Source organism: Neoarius graeffei, chromosome 25, assembly GCF_027579695.1.
Source record: "Neoarius graeffei isolate fNeoGra1 chromosome 25, fNeoGra1.pri, whole genome shotgun sequence".
NCBI classification, from domain to species: Eukaryota; Metazoa; Chordata; class Actinopteri; order Siluriformes; family Ariidae; genus Neoarius; species Neoarius graeffei.
This window is the reverse complement of record NC_083593.1, coordinates 12,547,388-12,574,745: the sequence shown is the minus strand read 5'-3', so window position 1 is coordinate 12,574,745 and position 27,358 is coordinate 12,547,388. Positions and strand designations below refer to the sequence as shown.

General features: G+C 42.8%; 1 protein-coding gene across 5 annotated transcripts in view; it reads right to left on the bottom strand.

Annotated features, from left to right (window-relative positions):
• Positions 1–4,576: 4,576 nt before the first annotated feature.
• LOC132873125 (cAMP-specific 3',5'-cyclic phosphodiesterase 4D-like) overlaps positions 4,577–27,358 on the bottom strand; it is a 372,176-nt gene continuing 349,394 nt past the window's right edge. For all 5 annotated transcript variants that reach the window (XM_060908382.1, XM_060908384.1, XM_060908383.1 and 2 more), the window contains 9 exons: positions 21,328–21,421; positions 20,981–21,156; positions 20,673–20,771; positions 20,410–20,574; positions 20,168–20,267; positions 14,665–14,819; positions 14,452–14,574; positions 10,751–10,933; positions 4,577–7,892 (listed from right to left, as the gene is read on the bottom strand). In XM_060908382.1, coding sequence (XP_060764365.1) covers positions 7,422–7,892; positions 10,751–10,933; positions 14,452–14,574; positions 14,665–14,819; positions 20,168–20,267; positions 20,410–20,574; positions 20,673–20,771; positions 20,981–21,156; positions 21,328–21,421 — 1,566 coding nt within the window. In that variant the 3' untranslated portion in view covers positions 4,577–7,421. The remainder of the gene's footprint in view (positions 7,893–10,750; positions 10,934–14,451; positions 14,575–14,664; positions 14,820–20,167; positions 20,268–20,409; positions 20,575–20,672; positions 20,772–20,980; positions 21,157–21,327; positions 21,422–27,358) is intronic.

The following is a 27,358-nucleotide window of genomic DNA, read 5'->3' as shown; positions in this document are numbered from 1 at the left end:
TGGCCAATGGTATTTTTTGGGGCTGTAGTTAGATGCGACCAAACTCTTCCCCGTTTTTCCTGTTTACATAGGTTTATATGGCCAGTGATATGAAACAAGTTCAGTTACACAAATTGAAACGTGGCGATTTTCTATGCTATGGAAAGTCCGCACTATAATGACAGGCATACTAACACCTTCTGCGCGCTTCGACAGCGCATTGATACCTTCACTCCTCTTCGGGCACGGCCAGGCAGGCGAATGCCCTGGTCCGTCCGCCCTGTCTAAAAAAATGGTACAACTCGAGCCCCATGGTAAAATTGGGACTTTGTCATTTTTCCGCATGAGGTCCATGGTAAAACCACACTTCCAGGAGGGGCTGCCGTCTGCCTCCCAAGCCGGCCGAGAGCGCTCCTCGTCGGGCACGGCCAGGCGGGCGAATGCCCTGGTCCGTCCGCCCTGTCTAAAAAAAATGGTACAACTCCGAGTGAAGGTATCAATGCGCTGTCGAAGCGCGCAGAAGGTGTTAGTACACCTGTCATTATAGTGCGGACTTTCCATAGCATAGAAAATCGCCACGTTTCAATTTGCGTAACTGAACTTTGTTTCATGTCACTGGTCATATAAACCTATGTAAACAGGAAAAACGTGGAAGAGTTTGGTCGCATCTAACTACAGCCCCAAAAAATACCATTGGCCATACTGAGCCTAGCTACATTGCTAACAGGAGTGACAGCGCGTCTGACTGACTGGGAGGTCGCGCAAAGCTCGGAGAGGTACGGATCAGCTCGTCTCAATTCAGATAAGAACATATTTCATTATGGAAGTACGGTGGACTGTTCCTTTAAGTCTCTGCCTCAGTGTATGTGTGACAAATAAAGGCTTTTTAATTATAATAGTGGTTACCACTGTCGCGAGAAGGTTCTGGGTTCGAGCAAAGTGGCCGACGTGGCATGTTAACCTAACCGTATGGAATAGAGATTCACAACTTCCGGTGAGAAAGTGAACAGTACAGCTGGCCATCACTACAGCGTCCCTCAAAGTACAGTAAGCTGGAGCTTTCACTCATTTCCAACAAACAGTCCTGGGAGTGAGAGAGAAACAGCCTTGTGCTTTACACTGGGATCATGGTGAACATTTTACGAGGCAGCACTTCAAACACTCTGATTATTAGAAAACCACTGGCTGTAAAACACAGGGACAGAGCAATCATCTGTTTTCCAGGTGAATGTTTTGGATAAACTCAGAAAAGCCAGCAGAGTGTGTGTATACAGTGTGTGTGTGTGTGTGTCCTGCTGCTGACCCAGAAACTACAGAGCTGTTCCTCCTCTAGATAAGTGAGCTAACTGGATATAAGGTGTATGTGTGTGTTCAAAAACACTAAAATGATTATTTTCATCACACCCTGGCCTGTTTGTCACTAACACTAGCTGGCTACTTGATGTCATTAGCCATGCCATTCGCAGCTGCACGAGATGATCATCAACTTAAAGTGCATATCCTGGACCAAATTCTTTTTTTTTTTTTTATATGAAAGTATGTCCCTTTACACACTCATCCAGAAGGGTAATTTTGCACAAGGCCATCTGTCTACAGCAGAAAAAAATAAAATAACAAAACGCGTCTGGAAAAATCCCAAGGGAGTCTGGAGCCAGATTCGTGACGTCACCTGCGGAAGCGCCAGCAGGCTGCGAGAGCTTGCACGGTTTCAGTGCACAGCCTGTGTAGACCAAGTTTAGCAGCTAGCGATTTTGCATTGAAATATGGAATTGTCACCTGAGCGCAATGTTACTTCACCTTTGGATGAAGAATATAATGAGATGTCAGAATTATTTCTTACCCTGGCAACAGTCAACTTGCGAATTGCCGATTTTCTTGGTCTTTTTCTCGGCTCGGCTTTGGTCCTCGGCTTTCAGGTGCCTCACATGAAGCGCTCCCATTTCTCTCTCATTGTCCGGTCTTTTGGGAAACGATGAGTACTAATCCCATCAAGATTGGTGTTGCTACACCCTCCTACGATATGTCTGTTAACCATTTTAATAATTACGTGATAATGTTGAAGAAATTTGCAGAAAACCACCAGGTCGTTTTCTCATAAACAAACCAGCACTGACGTACGTAGGATTCAGAGGGAGGCGTCCCGTACGCAACGTCACGAAAATCAATGTTCGCCAGGAAATCTAAATGCCAAGTTTTTTCAGAGGCGGACCAATTCACCTCAAATGGTTTGATTTCAACTGAATTTTTCTGGTATTGTGCAAGGTAAAAAAATTGCACAAAATCCAAAATGTGACAGATATTTGACCAAAGTTTAATATAAAATAGGAGAATTACATTGATCTTGCTCCTGAATTTACCCCTGATATGCACTTTAAAGTAACTGACTCGTATTCTGTCACTCAAACATTTCCGTGGAAACCCGAACGCTGTTCGTGACCGGATATGACTTCACATCAAGTGCTAGAATGGTCTTTTGGGGTGTTCGCGCTTCATGTTGTGTGAGGTGATGAATGTGTCCACTAGGTGGCAGCACTACACTGTTGTAAATTCCCTATACAGAGACAGAATACCCCTTCTCTCAATCCATTTAGTCCTAGCACTCATGGTGCTGTTCATATAATATATAATGTTCACTCACTAGCAGGATAATAAGAACAGATTGTGTTTATATATATATACACACACACAACCCCGATTCCCAAAAAAGTTGGGACAAAGTACAAATTGTAAATAAAAGCGGAATGCAATGATGTGGAAGTTTCAAAATTCCATATTTTATTCAGAATAGAACATAGATGACATATCAAATGTTTAAACTGAGAAAATGTATCATTTAAAGAGAAAAATTAGGTGATTTTAAATTTCATGACAACACCACATCTCAAAAAAGTTGGGACAAGGCCATGTTTACCACTGTGAGACATCCCCTTTTCTCTTTACAACAGTCTGTAAATGTCTGGGGACTGAGGAGACAAGTTGCTCAAGTTTAGGGATAGGAATGTTAACCCATTCTTGTCTAATGTAGGATTCTAGTTGCTCAACGGTCTTAGGTCTTTTTTTGTCGTATCTTCCGTTTTATGATGCACCAAATGTTTTCTATGGGTGAAAGATCTGGACTGCAGGCTGGCCAGTTCAGTACCCGGACCCTTCTTCTACGCAGCCATGATGCTGTAATTGATGCAGTATGTGGTTTGGCATTGTCATGTTGGAAAATGCAAGGTCTTCCCTGAAAGAGACGTCGTCTGGATGGGAGCATATGTTGCTCTAGAACCTGGATATACCTTTCAGCATTGATGGTGTCTTTCCAGATGTGTAAGCTGCCCATGCCACACGCACTAATGCAACCCCATACCATCAGAGATGCAGGCTTCTGAACTGAGCGCTGATAACAACTTGGGTCGTCCTTCTCCTCTTTAGTCCGAATGACACGGCGTCCCTGATTTCCATAAAGAACTTCAAATTTTGATTCATCTGACCACAGAACCGTTTTCCACTTTGCCACAGTCCATTTTAAATGAGCCTTGGCCCAGAGAAGACGTCTGCGCTTCTGGATCATGTTTAGATACGGCTTCTTCTTTGAACTATAGAGTTTTAGCTGGCAATAGCGGATGGCACGGTGAATTGTGTTCACAGATAATGTTCTCTGGAAATATTCCTGAGCCCATTTTATAATTTCCAATACAGAAGCATGCCCGTATGTGATGCAGTGCCGTCTAAGGGCCCGAAGATCACAGGTACACAGTATGGTTTTCCGGCCTTGACCCTTACGTACAGAGATTCTTCCAGATTCTCTGAATCTTTTGATGATATTATGCACTGTAGATGATGATATGTTCAAACTCTTTGCAATTTTACACTGTCGAACTCCTTTCTGATATTGCTCCACTATTTGTCGGCGCAGAATTAGGGGGATTGGTGATCCTCTTCCCATCTTTACTTCTGAGAGCCGCTGCCACTCCAAGATGCTCTTTTTATACCCAGTCATGTTAATGACCTATTGCCAATTGACCTAATGAGTTGCAATTTGGTCCTCCAGCTGTTCCTTTTTTGTACCTTTAACTTTTCCAGCCTCTTATTGCCCCTGTCCCAACTTTTTTGAGATGTGTTGCTGTCATGAAATTTCAAATGAGCCAATATTTGGCATGAAATTTCAAAAATGTCTCACTTTCGACATTTGATATGTTGTCTATGTTCTACTGTGAATACAATATCAGTTTTTGAGACTTGTAAATTATTGCATTCTGTTTTTATTTACAATCTGTACTTTGTCCCAACTTTTTTAGCCAGCTTACCAAACAATCATGAGGTGAATCAATCCTCATATACCGGGCTGTTTGAACAGAATATTCATAGTTCTTCATGAATGGTGTGGGTTCAGTTCCTGCAGTCACCGCTAGATGGCAGTGTGAGTAAGCGTGTGCATGTGTGTGTGAATGAGTGAGTACTGCAGGCATTGATTTACCTTCAAAAAGCAGGATGTGAGGTCTCTGAAAGGCTGTGAGTCAGTGTTCTTGCTTTAATACACGTGAGACACAAACACTTAATGAACTCATGCTTTTATTTTTTTTTAATGTTGCATATAAAAATGTTTCCTCTCGTTTTAAATGTTCTTCAAACTGAGTGAAGCAGAATCTACAGTTCTGTCAAACGACAATGTATCCAGTGAAAGAAGTGTAAAAAGTGTCATTGAAAGATGTCACCTAATGAATTAAATTTTTAAGTACCAGTTTATGTACCCTTTAATGACACATACCTTTTAATGAAAAATACAAGTAATAATAATAATAATTAATAATAATAATAATAATAATAATAATAGCCATGACTGGCTTTGGTCCAGGGCTGCTATAATCTACAGTATGCGTGTCAGAAAAAAGGCTCTCGACATACAAATTCTAAAGTTTCGCTTAGTGCAAGAGCACATCTACAAGGCTGGATGGGACGACGGTAGCACACAGCACCTGAACACGTTTCAGAACAGCATGAAAGTACAACTTAAGAGTGGATATATGCAGCCAGCATGCCCACCGTTCTCCTACGTGTGTGTCTATTGCATTGGGGTGCATTGCGTGTGGCATTCAAAGCCAGGCAATGAACGAAGAATGTTTTGCTTTTGTGCCAGTCTCAATGCAAAAAAACCTGCAGCAGCATCCAGAACCATAGCGTTATGATATAGCACTTACTCTGATAATCAGGTAGCAAAACGGGCAGAACTTCCCCATGTGCACTACTGCTCTCTTGTCCAGAAAGAGGGACAAATAAAGAGAAATCTAGAGACGCTGAAGTTAAGGCACAGCCCTGGGGCCAAACACCAGTGGCGTCGTATTGTTTGGCTTTCCCCGGTTCTCCATTAAACAAGCTCAAAAGTGACTACTTCCGTTTTCTTTTTCTTTTTTACAGAATCTTTACATTGTATAATAGCTATAATAAACATTCTCTCAACAAGAGTTTACTAAATACAGCAACACCATCGCCATTAGGGATGATAGAGTAAGAATCGCTTATCATTTACAATAAACATTACAATATATACAACGCAATAAATACATGTCTGTAAACAGAGACAAAAACAAAACCCATAACAGGTAAGGTCATTCTGGTGAGGCAAAAAAAAAAACAACCCATACATGGCACAAAACTTAAAAAAAAAAAAAAAAGTCTAATAAAATCATTACTACTTAAAAGCCAGGATTCAAGTTTTGGTGAAAAATCTTCTCCTTAAAAATGTTTGTTCTATGTACACACTCACCATGTGGAGGAGAAAAAGAAAAAGAAAGAAAGTAACTTGCAAGTAACATGCCGTCTATGCTACAGTTTATGTTCTACAGTACTCATGTTCACACACACACACAGCAACGAAAGAGCATGAACCAATAAATAAAACCACAAACACGTATAAATATAGAGAAATGAAGAGCCACTTGGCTAAGTGCTGAGAGTCCTATAGTGCAAGAGCAGTGCACGAGTGTGGGTTTGGCATGAATAGTGAGAGTCAAGTCATGTTCTAGCCCTAAGAAAGCTCTTGATCAGCCTGGACGATTTGTGACACACAGCACAAATGCCATTGCACAGCCTGTGTGTGTGTGTATGTGAGATCAGTGAGAATTTATTCAATGGTTTTAGCTAGTCCTTTAATCTAGGCAGTATATTCAAATGGAAAACTTTCTGGTGCACACACACTATGTGTACCATGTTTCATATGAGACCCAATGGAGTGAATTGTAAAAGGCATATCATCAGGAGGCGCACGATCCAGTCTGGTTAGAAAAGCCCGAGCTGCTTCTACCAAACTGAAATGTACAGTTCACGTGTCTCAGAAATTGCTTGTCTTGTAGAAAAGTAAAGGCTAAATGAAATCTGACGCAAGACAAACGGAACACAGGATGTTGGCAAAAACAGTCTAAATGTTTGCGTAACAGGAAATAGAAAAAGTGTTTGATCTAATGGCGTTGTCTACGGTACGTTCCTGGCAACGTGTGTGTAACATAACTTTGATATAACGAGGTTCGTTTCAAAACGTGTGTCCACTCAGAAAGAATGTAAGCAAAAGTCCAAAAGAAACAATGTGGGGAAAAAAAACCATCACTTCTGGCTAAGGCTCACTAGAGGTAAGTGTTAAAGTAGATTAGATTAGATTAGATTATCTGAATGAAAGAAAAGGAGCACAAACAGGAATGAAACTACACCGGGCGATTAATGAAACAGAACACAGCAGTGTTGAATGAAGTTATAAAGTAGCGCGCTAAACCCGCTGCCCAACATAAACACATACTTGCAAGTTACTCGTCACTACAAGTTTTCTTTGCTGTTGCTAGTTTTTGTAAGAAAACGAACATTTGTGTAAAAAGAATCTCAATATTTTTGTACCATACAAAAAAAAAAAAAAACACGCAGAGAGGCCTTGACAGCTCTGAGCTGTGTGTGTGTGTGTGTGTGTGTGTGTGTGTGTGGGTTTAGTCAGGTTTTCAGGAAGACTTAAATGTAGAAAAAGCCGGAGAACACATTCCAATAAATTTCCTGTTTCCCCTGTGGCCGTAGCTGCTGCAGTCCATCTCTCTTCACTGCTCTGTGCTGTGTGTGAGACTTTCAGATCTTTCTTACTGCTTGCCACATGAAGGGGATGATATATATATATATATTTTATCTGCGTGTGTGTGTGTGTGTGTGTGTGTGTATCACCCTCAAATGAGGGCCAAGAAGCACAGACTTGTGGGGGTAAACAAATAAGACAGCAAAGAAAAATCAAAGGTTATTCCTGAGTGCAAAAAAGGACAATGTACCAGAGTGTGTGTGTCCTCGTGAGTCCAGGAGAAAGCAGCGGCCGAGGTTGTGGAGTGCAAGGTGCGCTTTGGAACTTTCCTCCTCTCGCTGTTATTAATCTTCCCTCTACCTGTGCATTTGACTGAGGCATGGTTAGCAGCGACTGAATGCATCCTGCACTGCTACGTTCCTTCCTCCTCCTCCTCCTCCTCCTCCTCTTCCTCTACCATGCTTGGTTCTACAGAAACGTCCTCACACACCTGCTCTTCCTCTTCTCCCTCCTCTCCCTCTGCCTGCTCATCCAGCTGGATCTCAGCACACTCAGAGTTCTGCGTGCAGAGCGTTTTGGAGTCCTCGTCCTCCTCCTCCTCCTCTTCTTCCTCCTCAGCCTGACTGCCGCTGTCCTTCTCCGTGTCGGTTTCTCCATCCTCCTCCAGCGTCAGCTCGAACTGGAACTTGTCTGTGGTGTTCGTCGCAACGGGCCGTCCGCTCTCGTCGTTCTGCCCCGGTGCAGGAGAAGGGCTCTGGGGGATGGTGCTCTGGTACCACTCTCTGTTGTCCTCTAGCGTGTCCAGGATGTCCTGAGCATCCGGGTGCACCAGGTCAGCCCATGTCTCCCACAGAGGGTGGACAATGTAGTCGATAAAGCCCACCTACATAGAGCACAGCCGAGACGAGACAGGATTGAGACAAATTTTCTCAAAAATAACCATCCAACATTGAATGGACTCTTTCTCATCTCATCTCATCTCATCTCATTATCTCTAGCCGCTTTATCTTGTTCTACAGGGTCGCAGGCAAGCTGGAGCCTATCCCAGCTGACTACGGGCGAAAGGCGGGGTACACCCTGGACAAGTCGCCAGGTCATCACAGGGCTGACACATAGACACAGACAACCATTCACACTCACATTCACACCTACGGTCAATTTAGAGCCACCAGTTAACCTAACCTGCATGTCTTTGGACTGCGGGGGAAACCGGAGCACCCGGAGGAAACCCACACGGACACAACATGCAAACTCCGCACAGAAAGGCCCTCGCCGGCCACGGGGCTCAAACCCAGACCTTCTTGCTGTGAGGCGACAGCGCTAACCACTACACCACCGTGCCGCCCCTTGCATTCACCAATATTGTACAATATCGATAGACTGTTCACACGGACAAAGGCAAGTTTGCATGAAGCTGGTTGTTTTGTCCAAGCAGAACACAACACATTCCAGGAAAGCACTGTAGAGCACAGAAGACCCAATCTGTGTGCGACAGACATCAAGATGCCATTGCAAAATGACCAAGCCTCAGATCTAACCGACTATCAGAAAAGAAGTGACACTTGCAGCAATTTCTTTTCCCCAGGAAGCTGGGTTGCAATTTACCCAGAGTTCATCAGTGGCTATTTTTGCTTTTTATTTACTGATCCAAATACTCCCATGTTTTGCAGGATATTAAAATGTCCCAGTGTTCCAGCATGCTTGTCAAACAAATCACAGACACAAGCATTTGCACACTGTAGTTGTCATTGTGAAATGTGGGCGTGTCAGGGACAAAAGGCAATCTTGGTGTCTGGCCATCCAGTTCCTTATCAAGCTACAGTACACTGGCACTCAATAAAGCAACTGTCACTCATTTTATCCAGGAAGCTTATCTGTGAATTTACTGGGTTGTTAACTACAGTCCAGGTTGAAATGTATTACATCTGTACCAGTGGCGGCTGGTAGTCTTTCAAACAGGGGAGGCTGGTCGGTTACGATATTTCCAGATTTTAAAAGTAAAAAGAAAAAACATCAATTTTGCCCATACTCTTGCCTCTGATCTGGCTGATTGTTGGCAGGGTCACAAACTGTGAAATAACAGGTTCTTTTGGCCCATTAGCCTACTGTCCAATATACATGATGGTGGTGTTGGGGGGGTATATTTTAACATTTTATATTTTAAAATTGTGGCATGTTGTTTAAAAATTGATCATTATTGAAAGCAGCTCTTTGTCAGGAACCTCAGCAGTAACAGCAGAGTGTTCTGGAATAGGCACAAGCACTGACCTTGGGGAGCCAAACATAGAGCTGGGTGCCACACATTTCATTCAATGACACTTTCCCTATATTTTACTTATTTTGACTGAGAAGTGTTTTATTGACAATTTTGATAACCCTTCACTTTTAATCCAGGTCTGTAGTGTGAAATGTTCTCGGCTGTGTTTTTGTTTAAAAATGTTTTCCAAATTGTAGCTGTGTTTAATTCATATCCAGAAAAATATATATATTCCAATATAATATACTCAGCATAAACATTTTAAATAGATTCTATATTTTTGGTCCATCCATGACATATTACTAAAGTAGCCTATTTACTGTTGTTGATGTGGGTCACTTGCTGTTAGCCAATTCACTTTCTCGTACCAGGAGAGCTGAAAGGAACGAGTATTATTCCCTACCTTTTTCACCAAGTCAATTTGAGGCGTTGGTCTACCCTGCTCTTTAATTTTAATTTTTTCCTCGAAAGGAAGACTGGCAAATGGCTTCGCCAAAATTAAATCAGCAATGCTTGGCATCCGTGCGCAGCTTTCTTGCTAGCTGACTAGCCCCCTCAAGTTCAAGTTCAGTCACTCAAACAAATGACATTTCTGGAACTAAGATAGCAAACTTGACAACACTATATTTACACTTTATTTACAATGAAAATATATACAAACTAAAAACGCTGGTAGAAACCGTATGTAATGAATGAAATCGAAATGTAAGCTGATCTCTTACAATACACCACAGCACTTGTGAATCTGCATGGGACTGAACTGAGATTCACCGCTGCCTGTCTATATTTGAAACGAGCTGTCAATCAAAGAAAATATCCGGCCGCTTTCACCAATCACCAGTCTCCTCGCAGAAACTGCCATGTCCCTCCCACTGTGAGGCTGGGAGTCCGGTGGGTGGGCGTTTTCGCAGTATTTGTCCAATAATCGTCTTGCATTTTGATATTGAAAAGCGCATAGCTCCCAAATGCCATTGAAGTCCACTGAGGCTGGGCTGCATCGCGCTGTCACGAGGGGGAAAAACTCACACACACATTAGGCGAACTGGGGAAAGTTATAACGGAATGATTTCGCACTGTAGTTGGGTTGAGCACATATATTTCTATGATTCTGGATCTGAAATAGCAATGTTATAAGGTCGGCTATAACATAAGCCTAGCGCAATTCATCCTACTCGATGTTCATCATTTTTAGAGGAGGCTTAGCCTCCCTCGTTGTCTTAGAGCAATCGCCCGTGATCTGTACACGAGGCATGACCATGCCTTCAACCCCTGCAGCTATAAAGACCAAACAGTTAATATACCTTTCATACAGTACATATACACACAGGGTCATCTCTTACAAATGAGAATGCAAAACACGTATACTGGGCATGCTGATGTGCTGGTTAATGACGGTCACCGGACAGGACGTTACATTGGCCTATCCAGATAAAGTGTTACTAGAAAAACTGGAAAGGAACATGTGATGCATTTAAATGCAGTACCTGGGATTTCTCCACCGAGGCATTGTGTTTGTCACACATGGGACTGATCTCCATGCCACGTTCCCTCTCACGGTCACCCTGGCTGAAGAACTCCTCGATGATGCGGTCTGTCCATTGGCGGTACAGCTGCAGTGGTTTGGTGGGGTTACTCAGGTCTGCACAGTGCACCATGTTCTGTAGCACCTGTTACACACCATATATACACACAATACACTGTCAAATGATTGCTATCATTATCCTTTATTACCATCATCATCAGGGTGCAGTAGTAGCTCATGAGTTAAAGGTTCTGGGTTACTGATCCGAAAGTCATGAGTTCAAGCCAGGCTCCTAGTACTTGAGTGTGACTTGACTTGGACCCATAAATTAGAGACAAGGACTCGGATTTTTTCTTAATTTTTTTGTAACACGCCATAATAATTTGGCAGAAGATATTTCTATCTACATTAATTTTTGTACTAATTTCGTGCAAGAGTGTCACACCTGCGCGCCTTGGTGCGTGCATCAGATAGACTCTCGGGCGTGCTCCGGACAGCACAGGATTAAGGTGCAATCAGCGCGCCTGTATAAAAACTGTGAAAACACACTTACTTTGCGAAGTATTGAGTTACGTTGCTGACACGTTACCGAGCCTTATTTCCTTGTTTGGTTTCCTGATCCCTGAGTTCCTGTTTCTCGTCTTTGATTCTGCCGAGTCTACGATAGCCTGTTTGTGCGTCGCTCGACCTATTGCCTGTTTCACCGTTTTACAATTTTGCCTGCCGTTCTGGATTGTTTACCCGTCTTTACTTGTATTAATAGACACACCTTCTGCACTTACATCTGTACCCCCAAAAATCTCTGACAGAATACTTCGCACTCCCTGACAAAGAGAAGCACATTCACCTGTTCATACGTCATGTTCAGGAACAAACTAATGTTAATGACGCTAAAACAGCCACTGTCAAATGGTGCAGTTGGAGTCTTGTTCTCGGACTCGACTCGGATCAATAGTGGACTCGACTCGAATTTTTTTTTAATGACTTGGACTTGACTCGGGGGCGGCACGGTGGTGTAGTGGTTAGCACTGTCGTCTCACAGCAAGAAGGTCCTGGGTTCGAGCCCAGTGGCCAGCGATGGCCTTTCTGTGTGGAGTTTGCATGTTCTCCCCGTGTCCGCATGGGTTTCCTCCGTGTGCTCCGGTTTCCCCCACAGTCCAAAGACATGCAGGTTAGGCTAATTGGTGGCTTTAAATTGACCGTAGGTGTGAATGTGAGTGTGAATGGTTGTCTGTGTCTCTGTGATGACCTGGCGACTTGTCCAGGGTGTACCCCGCCTCTCGCCCATAGTCAGCTGGGATAGGCTCCAGCTTGCCTGTGACCCTGCACAGGATAAGCGACTACAGATAATGGATGGATGGATGGACTTGAACACTAGGGATTCAAGACTGGACTCGGACTTGAGGTTTAGTGACTCGACTCCAACATTGGTTCAAGCCCTGGTGCTGCCCAGATACTGAACCCTTGAGGGCAGCTTTTACTCCCTTTCGGCTCCAAAGGCAGTGTATTTTGGCATTCTGACCCCAGTTTATGAAACATTCCAGGATGTGCAAAGAATAGAATTTCACTATATTTAAGAAATAAAACATGTCAGGGCATGCTCATCTCATTATCTCTAGCTGCTTTATCCTTCTACAGGGTCGCAGGCAAGCTGGAGCCTATCCCAGCTGACTACGGGCGAAAGGCGGGGTACACCCTGGACAAGTCGCCAGGTCATCACAGGGCTGACACATAGACACAGACAACCATTCACACTCACATTCACACCTACGGTCAATTTAGAGTCACCAGTTAACCTAACCTGCATGTCTTTGGACTGTGGGGGAAACCGGAGTACCCGGAGGAAACCCACGCGGACACGGGGAGAACATGCAAACTCCACACAGAAAGGCCCTCGCCGGCCACGGGGCTCGAACCCGGACCTTCTTGCTGTGAGGCGACAGCGCTAACCACTACACCACCGTGCCGCCTCAGGGCATGCTGTTACAGGAAAATAATCAATGGCAGAGTAGCGTGATATGAACAGCACAGCCAATGTGTTTTATTCCTTTTATACAACAGAAGTTTGTCAACGATGAAAATCTTGATTTATTCAAGATCGTTTCTGTGTTAAAGTTGTGTTTTACCCCTGACTGTTAAAAATGCTGTCACTGGAAACTCCTTCCAATAATGCTAAATAAACATAACTTCACAGAAAACGTCACCATATCGACAGTTACACACGTTTTAATGTTGATGTGGAATATCTGGTATACGTGTCCCTGTTTAAGTTGATACTATAGAAATGATAAAGTTTTTGAATGAGAGCGTTAATATGAGCCTTGTAACCTATCAGAGCCAAGAATTCAACAGCGCTGTTGTAAAAGTGACAATAATGGCTTCCCTACATCATTTTTCAGCAGCACCTTGCCAATATACACTGTAAGGCCAAAAGGATGGGGACACCTGACCATCACACGCAGATGTAGACCTTTGCTCAAACTGTTGCCACAAAACTGGAAGTACAAAATTGTCTAGAATGTCTTTGTATGATGTCGCACAAAGATTTCTCTTCACTGGAACTCAGGGGTCAAGTCCAAACCCATCCCAGTATGAGTATGAGAGGTCCATTAAGACATGGTTTGCCAAGCTTTAGTTTGCCCTGACCTCAACCTCACTATACATCTATGGGATGAACTGGAACGCCTCGGCTGAAATCAGTGCTTGACCTCAGTAATGCTCTTATGGCTGGATGGTCATTAATCCTCACAGCCGTGCTCAATTCAAAATCTCATGGAAAGCCTTCCCAGAAGAATGGAGGTTATTATCACAGCAACGGGAGGATTAAATCTAGACTGGGATGTTCAACAAGGACATATGAATGTAATGGTCAGGTGTCCAGAAACTTTTGGCCAATTGGTGGATTACTTAAAGTGCATATCAGGGGTAAATTCAGGAGCAAGATCAATGTAATTCTCCTATTTTATATTAAACTTTGGTCAAATATCTGTCACATTTTGCATTTTGTGCAATTTTTTTTTACCTAGCGCGATACCAGAAAAATTCAGTTGAAATCGAGCCATTGGAGGCGAATTGGTCCGCCTCTGAAAAAACTTGCCATTTGGATTTCCCGGCAAACATTGATTTTCGTGACGTCACGTGCGGGACGCCTCCTTCTGAATCCTACGTCAGTGCTGGTTTGTTTATGAGAAAACGACCTGGTGGTTTTCTGCAAATTTCTTCAACGTTATCGCGTAATTATTAAAATGGTTAACAGATGTATCGTAGGAGGGTGTAGCAACACCAATCTTGATGGGAGGGATTAGTACTCATCGTTTCCCACATTGTGCTCAGGTGACAATTCCATATTTCAATGCAAAATCGCTAGCTGCTAAACTTGGTCTACACAGGCTGTGCACTGAAACCGTGCAAGTTCTCGCAGCCTGCTGGCGCTTCCGCAGGTGACGTCACGAAGCTGGCTCCAGACTCCCTTGGGATTTTTCCAGACGTGTTTTGTTATTGTATTTTTTCTGCTGTAGACAGATGGCCTTGTGCAAAATTACCCTTCTGGATGAGTGTGTAAAGGGACATACTTTCATATAATTTGGTCCAGGATATGCACTTTAAGGTGCTAAGAGCACAATCATGCACAAAAGGCTTCAGGGTAATGAGTGGTGATCTTACTTGTATCCTGTCTGAATAATTATCCAACAGCAGGACTCCAGAACTGGTCACTTTCTTTGTCTCGACCATCGTTTTCAAGTCAGCCAGTAGGTTCATGTGTTTCGACATATCGGTGGCTAATACCTAGGATTTAAAAAAGCACAAAAACATTTAGACTGTTTTCATTGTTGAAGTTCATATCGTGTTGACTGGCATACAGTCAGCTGCACTTACGATGTCGATCACCATCTTCCGGAGGGATTGTCTCTGTTTTTTGGTAAGGTTCTGGAAGATGTCACAGTTCTCTTCCTGGAGCAGCTTAAAGCCTACAGCCAGATGATGGTTCTCCAGCACTGATGAGTCATTGTACATGAGGGCCAACTCTGAGTCTACACACATACACACACACACACACACACACGTTTGTCTCACTATTCTTGTGAGGACCTTCCACTGACCATTATTATTGCAGTTAATTAATGCTGTGCCTGCACTGAAACATAACCCTAACCTCAGTAATGAAAAGGAAACTTTTTGGCTCTTTTATTTTAATTTTTATTTTTTTTGTTTAAAAAAAAACAACACAACAGCAATTTCCTTTTTGTGGGGACCATCTAAGGCCCAATCCCAATTCTAATTTCTACCCCTCCCCCTCCCCCTTCCCCTCCCCCTCCCCCTTCCCCTTGGCCCTTCCCCTTGAAACTGAGCTACAAGGGATAGGGCTTGAAATTCAACCCTTACGTATTGGGATAGCCCTTCAACGATCGCATACGTCATCGCGTACCTCCGTCAGCGTTTACGTTAGCAAAACGCGACCAAATGCGTCATTGGCTGCGACCAGCCGCTACAGTCAGAGCCAGAGGCAGAACCAGAAATCTCTGCTGGCAGGGTGTGATTTGTTAACTAACACCACTGAATGGGATATCTTTGGCGCTTCGTGCACCACATCCGACAGAATGAGGTGTCAGAACACTCATGTAAACAATAAAAGCGAGAATAACAGAACAAAACGTACGCAGTCAAGCAACCGAAAACAATACTCACTCCCAAAGCTTTTTAGCAGCAGCTTGGATTTCAGAAATCGCTGCTCATTCTCAGCTCGAAAGCGAATCAAGCGGCGCGTTTCCTCTGGATAACAACTTAAAACACGTAAATAATGGAGAAAATACATTTATGACAATCTTTCGCTGCGGGAACCGCCATCTTTCTGAAATCCGCATGAAATCTCGCTGAAATCCGCATGGCATTGTGGGAAATCACTCAAACCCCTTCGTTCGGAGTCAGCTCCAGGAAAATCTCCGTTTGGAGGGGTACAGAAGCCCTACCCCTTCCCCTACCCCTCCGCGTTAACTGGGATTGGGATACCCCTACCCCTTCACGTGAACGCGCAAAATGGAGGGGAAGGGCCAAGGGGTTGGTCCAAGGGGTGAAATGGGATTCGGCCTAAATGTCCCCACAAGGTCAAAATTGTCACATTTTACTATCTTTGCAGGGACATTTGGTCCTCAGTAGTATATAAACACACACGCACGCATGTTCATGGCCCTGACTATGAAGGGTCATCCACATTCGGAATGCGCTGTATGGCCCTGTTTACTGTACACTTGGTTTTAAAATGCGTCTTGGGAGATCAGATCACAATTGGCCAAGCCAAGCCATTTACACCCGTGTTTTTATCATGTGTCTCCAAGATGTCCAGTTGACCACCTGCGCTCAGATGTCATTACTGCCTACTCCGCTTCCGCTAGAAGGTCAAAGGGCCCTGCATACAGTTTTGTTAAAAACGTTAAACCTGCAACATGCCCTTTTATCGCTTACACTTGTACCTGCACATTGTGTTAACGACAATAAAATCGAATTGCATTGAAATGAATACAGTGCCTTGCAAAAGTATTCATACCCCTTGAACTTTTTCACATTTTTCCACCTTACAACCATGAACTTAAAAGTTTTTTATTGAGATTTTATATGATAGACCAACACAGAGTAGCACATAATTGTGAAGTGAAACGCAAATGATAAATGGTCTTCAAAATTTTAAACAAATAAAAATCTGAAAAATGTGGTGTGCATTAGTGTTCAGCCCCCCTGCATCAATAATTTGTAGAGCAACCTTTTGCTGCAATTATAGCTGCAAGTCTTTTGTGGTATGTCTCTACCAGCTTTGCACATCTAGACACTGAAATTTATGTCCATTCTTCTTTGCAGAATAGCTCAAGCTCAGCCAGATTGGATGGAGAGCGACTGTGAACAGCAATTTTCAAGTCTTGCCACAGATGCTCAATGGGATTTAGGTCTGGACTTTGACTGGGCCATTCTAACACATGAATATTCTTTGATCTAAACCATTCCATTGTAGCTCTGGCTGTATGTTTAGGGTCATTGTCTTGCTGGAAGGTGAATCTCCTTCCCAGTCTCAAGTCTTTTGCAGCCTCCAACAGGTTTTCTTCCAGGATTGCCCTGTATTTAGCTCCATCCATCTTCCCATCAACTCTGACCAGCTTCCCTGTCCCTGCTGAAGAAAAGCATCCCCATAGCATGATGCTGCCACCACCATGTTTCACAGTGGGGATGGTGTGTGCAAGGTGATGAGCAGTGTTAGTGTTCCGCCACGCGTAGCGCTTTGCATTTAGGCCAAAAAGTTCAACTTTGGTCTCATCTGACCAAAGCACCTTCTTCCACATGTTTGCTGTGTCCCCTACATGGCTTCTGGCAAACTGCAAACGGGACTTCTTATGCCTGTCTTTCAACAATGGCTTTCTTCTTGCCACTCTTCCAAAAAGGCCAGATTTGTGGAGTGTACGACTTATAGTTGTCCTGTGCACAGATTCTCCCACCTGAGCTGTGGATTTCTGCAGCTCCTCCAGAGTGACCATGGGCCTCTTGGCTGCTTCTCTGACCAGTGCTCTCCTTGCTCGCTCTGTCAGTTTAGGTGAACGGCCATGTCTTGGTAGGTCTGCAGTTCTGCCATACTTTTTCCATTTTTGAATGATGGATTGAACAGTGCTTCTTGAGATGTTCAGAGCTTGGAATATTTTTTTATAACCTAACCCTGCTTTAAACTTCTCCAGAACTTTATCCCTGACCTGTCTGGTGAGTTCTTTGGTCTTCATGATGCTGTTTGTTCTTCAGTGTTCTCTAACAAACCACTGAGGCCTTCACAGAACAAGTGTATTTATGCTGAGAGTAAATTGCACACAGTAGGACTCTATTAACTAATTAGACGACTTCTGAAGGCAATTGATTGCACTGGATTGTATTTAGAGGTATCAGAGTACAGGGGGTTGAATACTAATGCACACCACATTTTTCAGATTTTTATTTGTTTAAAATTTTAAAGACCATTTATCATTTTCGTTTCACTTCACAATTATGTGCTACTCTGTGTTGGTCTATCACATAAAATCTCAATAAAAAACTTTTAAGTTCGTGGTTGTAAGGTGGAAAAATGTGAAAAAGTTCAAGGGGTATGAATACTTTTTCAAGGCACTGTACCTTCAACATTTTCTTGCACTACAACCATGTAAATCAATCAGTGTTCAGGTCCATTTTTTCTAGTGTTGGCGTTCTGTCACCAAAATGACCGCCACGTCCTGGACGCATCAAGGTACATCAGCATTTACACTACAAAACACGTGGTCAAATGCGTCCCAGACCACCTCGGCAAGTCAAATCAAGTTTATTTGTATAGCGCTTTTAACAATAAACATTGTCGCAAAGCAGCTTTACAGAATTTGAATGACTTTAAACTAGTGCTGTCAAGCGATTAAAATATTTAATCGCGATTAATGTCGCGATTGTCATAGTTAACTTGCGATTAATCGCAATTTAATCGCACATTTTTGTCACATGAAAAACCATTGTAATTCTCTTATCAGCATAAAAAAGTGAATGGGCTTGCTCACCGTTCGAACTATGGGGGTACTCGGGGGATCCGAGATCCCCTGAAACAGACATGAGATCCCTTGAAAACATGATTTGGGAAATGTTGGGGGGTCTCTAAAATATTGGCAAAATGATGTTTATTGACATAGCAATCGTGTGTAACGGGAAGCATTTGCATATCCGAAGTGAGCGTGCGATGGAGATCCGCGCTCTGAGACAAGCGCAAGCACCCCCCCAAGGGAAAAAAAGGGACCCCCCGAAAATATCGGCATAGTTCGAACACTGGTTGTACCAATGTTGTTTGTTTGTTTGTTTGTTTTTTTATTGCAGAGCATAACACGTCTTGTCACAGCCACTGCAAAGTCGGGCTGGAGCCACGGATGGGAAAACGAAACCTAAGCCGAGCACCGTGGCTCTTCGGGGGAGGCCAGAGGACTCTGGCTGTGCGGGGCGTAGCATTACAGTCTAACTGCTATCGTTTTTCTAAGCAAAGTCTCTGTTCCAAGTTCCTGGCAGTTTCAAAAGCTTATGAAAAACCTACATCATGTCACAGAGCGTTAATCTCGCGATAAAAAAATTATCGCCGTTAAAATTGAGTCAAGTTAACGCGTTAATAACGCGACATTTTTGACAGCACTACTTTAAACATGAGCCAATTTTATCCCTAATCTATCCCCAATGAGCAAGCCTGTGGCGACGGTGGCAAGGAAAAACTCCCGCAGACGACACGAGGAAGAAACCTCGAGAGGAACCAGACTCAAAAGGGAACCCATCCTCATTTGGGCGACAACAGACAACATGATTATAACATTAACAGTTTTAACATGAAGTCAGTTTCGTTGATGTTATAAACTCTTCATTATGGTTATAATGAAGAGTTATAACTATAATGAAGTCAAGTGTCTTAGTGATTGTTTAAACTTGTATTTTATTTATTGCTGTCCACTTGTGATCCAATCGCCCAAGACACATTTTAAAACCAAGTGTAAACAGGGTCTCAGACGATGGTGTGAAACCCAAAAGAGTAAAAAATAAAATAAAAATTATGAAGAATAAATGTCTTTAAGCTTATATGGTAATTCCACCCATCTTCACATTCTACTTCTAGACTGGACCTTGTACTAGTCAGCTGGTCCATACGGTATATTACTATTTAGGCAGGCTGGAATAGATAGATGACTCGTGTGTGTGTGTGTGTGTAAATAGCTGTTTCAGGGGTAGCACTCTATCACTGTCAGAGAAGGATTAGAGACAGTGATGTAAGGGAGTTAGCAGATGAACAGATGTAGCAGTGTGTGACCCATGAAGCCTCAAGCTTGCTTATCTGCCATCTCAGCTCGCACTACCACTTATGTCACACTGTTATGTAGCAGGGTTAAATCCTCACAAGGTCATATAACCTCACAGCTGCATGTATCTGCTGGGTCACTGAAGCTTCTCCCACAGCGCACGCTCCTGCAGGCTATAGCCTGCTTACAAACCCACTATATGACTAATACTCATGATAGTAGTCATTAATGTTACACCACAAACGCCCCAGTTACGAACATGCATTGAGAATATGAACAATTGGGTGTCCATTTCTCAGAAAACGTCTTGTGAGGAACCAGAAGCCAGATGGAACCTGCCTTGAAAAGTTCTTTTCAAACGAGAAAGTCACTTCCTGTCTTGCATCTCGCTGTGTCTAAATGTGAAGTCCCGCTCGTAGGTGGGAACATCTGAGGTGTGATGGACTTCAAATGCAAAAAAAAAAAAAAAACAAACACTGATGCCACTAAGCCTTGTCTCGGGCAATAATGGAAGGTGTGGGAAGGGAACTATTTGTGTCCTTGATATGAAGAAAAATACTCACTGGTGTTAATGAGGAACTGGTTTGAGACACCCGGGTGGTCAACGTCATGAATAGCACTGGCAAAAATGGCAGCAAGAATTTCGAGGTCTGTGAAAACAGCCTGCGAGGAGAGGAAGAGTGTAAACCCAAAATTAGCACCACCTTCAACAAGTTCTTCCATGCATTGTATCTAATTACGTTTTAATGGAATGACAAAAACTACCCTATGATATCTTGAAAAAGGCTGCTGCTAGCCATTTTACCTCTAAAGCAGGCGTGGAGAGGAGCACGTGTGTGGACTGTGTTACGTCAGCAGCATGAATATTGTTATGATATGCCACGTCTGCATGGTAATGGTCTTCTAACGTCATCAGGTAGGTTATAAAAGTGTCTAATGGAATTTTAAACGTCTTGAGCAAATCTCTCTCCTGGTGGAAGAAAGATAATAGCAGTAACATTAGCTTGTAGATTTTGACAGGAAGTGCAACGATGTCAGATAGGAAGTGGGTTATCAAGAAACTCTTACCTGAAAGATTGTGTACATCGTCACTGTTAATGGCCTGTTTCCAGAAAACTCTGTGACTCTGAAAACATTAAGGCCCCATTTGTTTACGTCTTCCAGTTCCTGCAATAAAATTAAAAAGATTTGGTATTTTTATCTGCTTAGATCATGTGTGATGGAACAGTGACCTTCCTACAAGGTCAGAAACAGTCTTGACTGTATATCCATATCCAATCAGCATTCAAATAAAGCGACTGAAGGCCTCTCTCTGGTCGGGAGGCTGTGAGTGGTTGAAGAAGCACTCTAAAACAAATGAACCCTCTGTATTTTACCTTGGCTAAGGAGTCTTCAGTATCTGTTTTGACCCCAAAGCGAGGGATGTTAGAGTTGGTCAGGCTGGTACTGTGCATTAGCTTCTTCACACCACTTATTTGTGACATGGGCTTTTTTTTCTTCTCCTTCTCCTTCTGAGTGTGAGGCGAGGGCATCTCCACGTCATGCTGCTTGTCTGTGAGTGAGGGCAGAGAGAGCAGTGCAATCAGCGCGCCATTAAATGTGTTCCCATTGCCTCCACTATGTGAGAATGTTCACTAAGGAAAGCTGTTTACACAGACATCATTCGCTTGTTAGCAAGGGTGTAGTGCTTTGAGACCTGATGAGGTTCATTGGCCCGAATTACCTAAGAAGGTGCTGGAGATGAATTCAGAGACCTGGTTTCCAGATCGGCTCATCTCAGACAGGTGGGTGAGCTCCCTGTTCAACATCCTCTTGAACTGGAGCAAAAAAGCATGGACAGAGAGGTAATCAGGGATGACAGGAAAATACAGTATTAGATTTCATTTAGGCTCCAACAAACAAACAAATATATATATTTACAGTGGTGCTTGAAAATTTGTGAACCCTTTAGAATTTTCTATATTTCTAATATTTCTAATATACATATATTTTCTATATTTCTATATTTCTAATATTACATATCTGTGAGTGGCAAAAGTATGCGAACCTCTAGGATTAGCAGTTAATTTGAAGGCGAAATTAGTGCCAGGTGTTTTCAATCAATGGGGAGACAATCAGGTGTGAGTGGGCACCCTGTTTTATTTAAAGAACAGGGATCTATCAAAGTCTGGTCTTCACAACACATGTTTGTGGAAGTGTATCATGGCACAGACAAAGGAGATTTCTGAGGACCTCAGAAAAAGCATTGTTGATGCTCATCAGGCTGGAAAAGGTTACAAAACCATCTCTAAAGAGTTTGGACTCCACCAATCCACAGTCAGACAGACTGTGTACAAAGGGAGGAAATTCAAGACCGTTGCTACCCTCCCCAGGAGTGGTCGACCAACAAAGATCACTCCAAGAGCAAGGCGTGTAATAGTCAGCAAGGTCACAAAGGACCCCAGGGTAACTTCTAAGCAACTGAAGGCCTCTCTCACATTAACATTAGCCAATGTTCATGAGTCCACCATCAGGAGAACACTGAACAACAATGGTGTGCATGGCAGGGTTGCAAGGAGAAAGCCACTGCTCTCCAAAAAGAACATTGCTGCTCGTCTGCAGTTTGCTAAAGATCACATGGACAAGCCAGAAGGCTATTGGAAAAATGTTTTGTGTTTTGAGACCAAAATAGAACTTTTTGTTTTAAATGAGAAGCGTTATATTTGGAGAAAGGAAAACACTGCATTCCAGCATAAAAACCTTATCCCATCTGTGAAACATGGTGGTGGTAGTATCATGGTTTAGGCATGTTTTGCTGTATCTGGGCCAGGACGCCTTGCCATCATTGATGGAACAATGAATTCTGAATTATACCAGCAAATTCTAAAGGAAAATGTCAGGACATCTGTCCATGAACTGAATCTCAAGAGAAGGTGGGTCACGCAGCAAGACAACGACCCTAAGCACACAAGTTGTTCTACCAAAGAATGGTTAAAGAAGAATAAAGTTAATGTTTTGCAATGGCCAAGTCAAAGTCCTGACCTTAATCCAATCGAAATGTTGTGGAAGGACCTGAAGCAAGCAGTTCATGTGAGGAAACCCACCAACATCCCAGAGTTGAAGCTGTTCTGTATGGAGGAATGGGCTAAAATTCCTCCAAGCCGGTGTGCAGGACTGATCAACAGTTACCGGAAACGTTTAGTTGCAGTTATCGCTGCACAAGGGGGTCACACCAGATACTGAAAGCAAAGGTTCACATACTTTTGCCACTCACAGACATGTAATATTGGATCATTTTCCTCAATAAATAAATGACCAAGTATAATATTTTTGTCTCATTTGTTTAACTGGGTTTCTTTATCTACTTTTAGGACTTGTGATGTTTTAGGTCATATTTATGCAGAAATATGGAAAATTCTAAGGGATTCACAAACTTTCAAGCACCACTGTACATGCGCACACACACACACACACACACACACACACACACACACACACACACACACACACACACTGCCTGGGTAAAAAGAAGTTGCAAACTCTAATGTTTGGTCGGACCACCTTTAGCTTTGATTACGTTCCACATTCGCCATGGCATTGTTTTGATAACCTTATGCAACACCACAACAATTACTTCCATCCAGAGTTGCATTAATTTTTCTCTAAGCTCTTGTATTGTCCATAGAAGAGTCAAACCACTCCATAAAGTCTTCTCTAACACATCCCAAAAACTTTCAATAGGGTTAAGACTCTACGTTGATGGGTGAAAAATGATTCCTCATGCTTCCTGAGCCTGCTGATCATGGCATTGTTGTTCAGGGAAGAAAAAAAAATCCATCCATTGATGTGATAACCTGGTCATTCAGTACACTCGAGTAGTCAGTTGACTTCATTTCATTGCCACATAACGTTGCTGAGCCTCAACCTGACCAACTGAAGCAACCCCAGATCATAACACTGTCTCCAGAGGCTTGTACAGTGGCCACTATGCATGATGGATGCATCGCATCATGTGCTTCCCTTCTTACACTGGACTCATCAGACCACATGACCTTTTTCCATTGCTTCAGAGTCCAACCTTTATGCTTCCTAGCAAATTGAAGCCTTTTTGTCTGATTATCTTCACTAACAAGTGTTTTTCTTATGAACACACAGCTGTTTAGTCCCAATCCTGTGAGTTATTGTCTCATTATGCATGTGGAAATGCTCTTAATTTCACTATTAAACACAGCCGTGAGTTCTACTGTCAATTTTTTTTTTATGATTCGACTTCACCAAGTGTTTAAGTGATCTCTGATCATGGTCAGCCAAGATTTTTTTCCGACCACATTTCTTCTGCGAAGTTGATGGTTCACCACTATCCTTCCAGGTTGGAATAATGTGTTGGACAGTTTTTAACCCAATTCCAGTAATTTCAGCAATTTACTTGGTTGTTTGCTTTGCTTGATGATGCAGACCAATAATTTGACCCTTCTGAAACACAGTAACATCTTTTCCATGACCATGGGATACAGGATATGTTTTTATTTAATGACCTTGTCATCTAAATACCACGTTCTGAGCTGTGTGTGTGTGTGTGTCGATGTGGAGTTTCGTATGTTTTCCAAGTGTAGGACGAACAGACTCAAAAACGCCTTTGTCCCTCACGCCATCAGACTGTACAACTCCTCTCTGGGGGGGGGAGGGGTAACAGGAGGACAGAGGACGGGAAGGAGCAGTCGCCTAGCCTAACAATAAGCAATACTGGACAATGTGCAATATAAAGTGCAATATCTCTCCTGCTGCCCCCCTTTCCCTTTTCCCCCTCCTCTCTCTCTCCCCCCCTTTTCCCCCTCCTCTCTCTCCTCCCTTCCTCTCTTCCCCATATCTTATTCTTTTTATATTTGTATATCTCATCTCATCTCATTATCTCTAGCCACTTTATCCTGTTCTACAGGGTCGCAGGCAAGCTGGAGCCTATCCCAGCTGACTACGGGCGAAAGGCGGGGTACACCCTGGACAAGTCGCCAGGTCATCACAGGGCTGACACATAGACACAGACAACCATTCACACTCACATTCACACCTACGGTCAATTTAGAGTCACCAGTTAACCTAACCTGCATGTCTTTGGACTGTGGGGGAAACCGGAGCACCCGGAGGAAACCCACGCGGACACGGGGAGAACATGCAAACTCCGCACAGAAAGGCCCTCGCCGGCAACGGGGCTCGAACCCGGACCTTCTTGCTGTGAGGCGACAGCGCTAACCACTACACCACCGTGCTGCCTCATATTTGTATATGTAAATACTTAATTTATTTTAATTTATCTAGAAGTTTTTTCTCTATTTCTTTTTTCTGTTTATCTGTAATGATGCTGCTGGAATCTTAATTTCCCTGAGGGAACCCTCCCAAAGGAATCAATAAAATTTTATCTAATCTAATCTAATCTAATCTAATCTAATCTAATCTAATCTAATCTAATCTAATCTAATCTAATCTAATGTTCTCCCTGTCTGGGTGTTCTGAGAGCTCCTGTTTTCTCTCACCTCCAAAAAGCATGCATGTACTGTAGGTAGCTATTATTACATATTATTACATTAGATATTACATTTATTACTATTACAATTTATTATTCAGTCGGCTATGTTCGCAGATATTACACCACACACAATCCATTCCTTTTGAAATGACCAGGAACATTGTCACCTGATGGCTTACAAATGGAATTTCTCTCTTTTAAGACCAGTGAAGAAAGTTTAAAAAAAATCATTCTGACTGCAAGACTAGAAATAAACCATATAAGAATTTTCCTTTGAATCCATTACAGAGTAAAAATGAATAATTTACATATTTGTTATTCACAGGTTCAAACCATCGCCTCAGACACGACCACACAATAGCATTTTTTAGACTCAGGATTCTTCACAACGACAAAACATAATTCTCAGGCATGATAAATCTAAAATCAGGAAGAAAGACGGTAATAGAGATCTCTCGAAAGAATCAATATGCCATACCTTTATATATCCCAATGAGACAGTGAGCAAATAATTTGCTTCAGGCATTTTCACAGCCAGCCAAGTCACATATAAAGAATAAAAAGATCTGTAGATCAGTTTTTGTTCGCTATCTTAGGCAGAAAAGGATAGTCACGAAAAAGGTGTCAGCTGACTTTCAATAAGCTGGAAGCGTCAAAAAAATATTAGCCGTGAGCAGGTTGATCATATTTTCTCGCTTGTGCCATGCAAAAAATAGCAGGAGAGGGAGGATGATGTGCTTGTCGAAACAAAAAAAAAAAAAACCATCAGTCCTGTCGACACCTTCCAAATAAGGGACTGCACTTGTATTGGATGCAGCCCGAGCCCACCGGCCAGCCAATCACCACTGATTACAGTCAGAGGAGAAGGGATGGAGTGGTTAAGGCATGCTGATGAAGGACTGCAAGCCTTATGCACAGCCATTACCATTCTCTCCTACCCGTTTCTTAACTCATAACACATATACCAGCTGTACTAACCACCAGATGGATTGACCAATATTCGCTCATGTGTCCCTCATATATACAGTGCTGAGCGTAAATGAGTACACCCCCTTTGAAAAGTAACATTTTAAACAATATCTCAGTGAACACAAACAATTTCCAAAATGTTGACAAGACAAAGTTTAATATAACATCTGTTTAACTTATAATGTGAAAGTAAGGTTAATAATATAACTTAGATTACACATTTTTTCAGTTTTGCTCAAATTAGGGTGGTGCAAAAATGAGTACACTCCACAACAAAAACTACTACATCTAGTACTTTGTATGGCCTCCATGATTTTTAATGACAGCGCCAAGTCTTCTTGGCATGGAATGAACAAGTTGGCGACATATTGCAACATCAATCTTTTTCCATTCTTCAACAACGACCTCTTTTAGTGACTGGATGCTGGATGGAGAGTGATGCTCAACTTGTCTCTTCAGAATTCCCCACAGGTGTTCGATTGGGTTCAGATCAGGAGACGTACTGTAGTTGGCCACTGAATCACTTTCACCCTGTTCTTCTTCAGAAATCCAACAGTGGCCTTAGATGTGTGTTTAGTCATGTTGGAAAAGCGCACAATGACCAAGGGCACGGAGTGATGGTAGCATCTTCTTTTTCAGTATACAGCAATACATCTGTGAATTCATGATGCCATCAATGAAATGCAGCTCCCCGACACCAGCAGCACTCATGCAGCCCCGCATCAGGACACTGCCACCACCATGTTTCACTGTAGGCACCAGGCATTTTTCTTTGTATTCCTCACCTTTGCGACGCCATACAGTTTTGAAGCCATCAGTTCCAAAAACATTTATCTTGGTCTCATCACTCCAGAGTATAGAGTCCCAGTAGTCTTCATCTTTATCAGCACGGGCCCTGGCAAACTCTAGGCGGGCTTTTTTGTGCCTGGGCTTTAGGAGAGGCTTCTTTGGTGGACAGCATCCATGCACGCCATTCCTCTGCAGCGTACGCCATATTGCGTCACGGGAAATAGTCACCCCAGTTTGGCTTTCTACTTCTTTAGATAACTGCAGCGAGCTTGCATGCCGATTTTCTTCAACCCTTCTCATCAGAAGACGCTCCTGTCGAGGTGTTAACTTCCGTGGACGACCTGGACGTCTCTGTGAGATGGTTGCAGTTCCATCTTTCTTAAATTTTTGTACCACTTTTGCTACAGTATTCTGACTGATAAGTAAAGCTTTGCTGATCTTCTTGTAGCTGTCACCTTTGTGGTGTAAAGAAATTATTTTCTTTGGGGAATTCTGA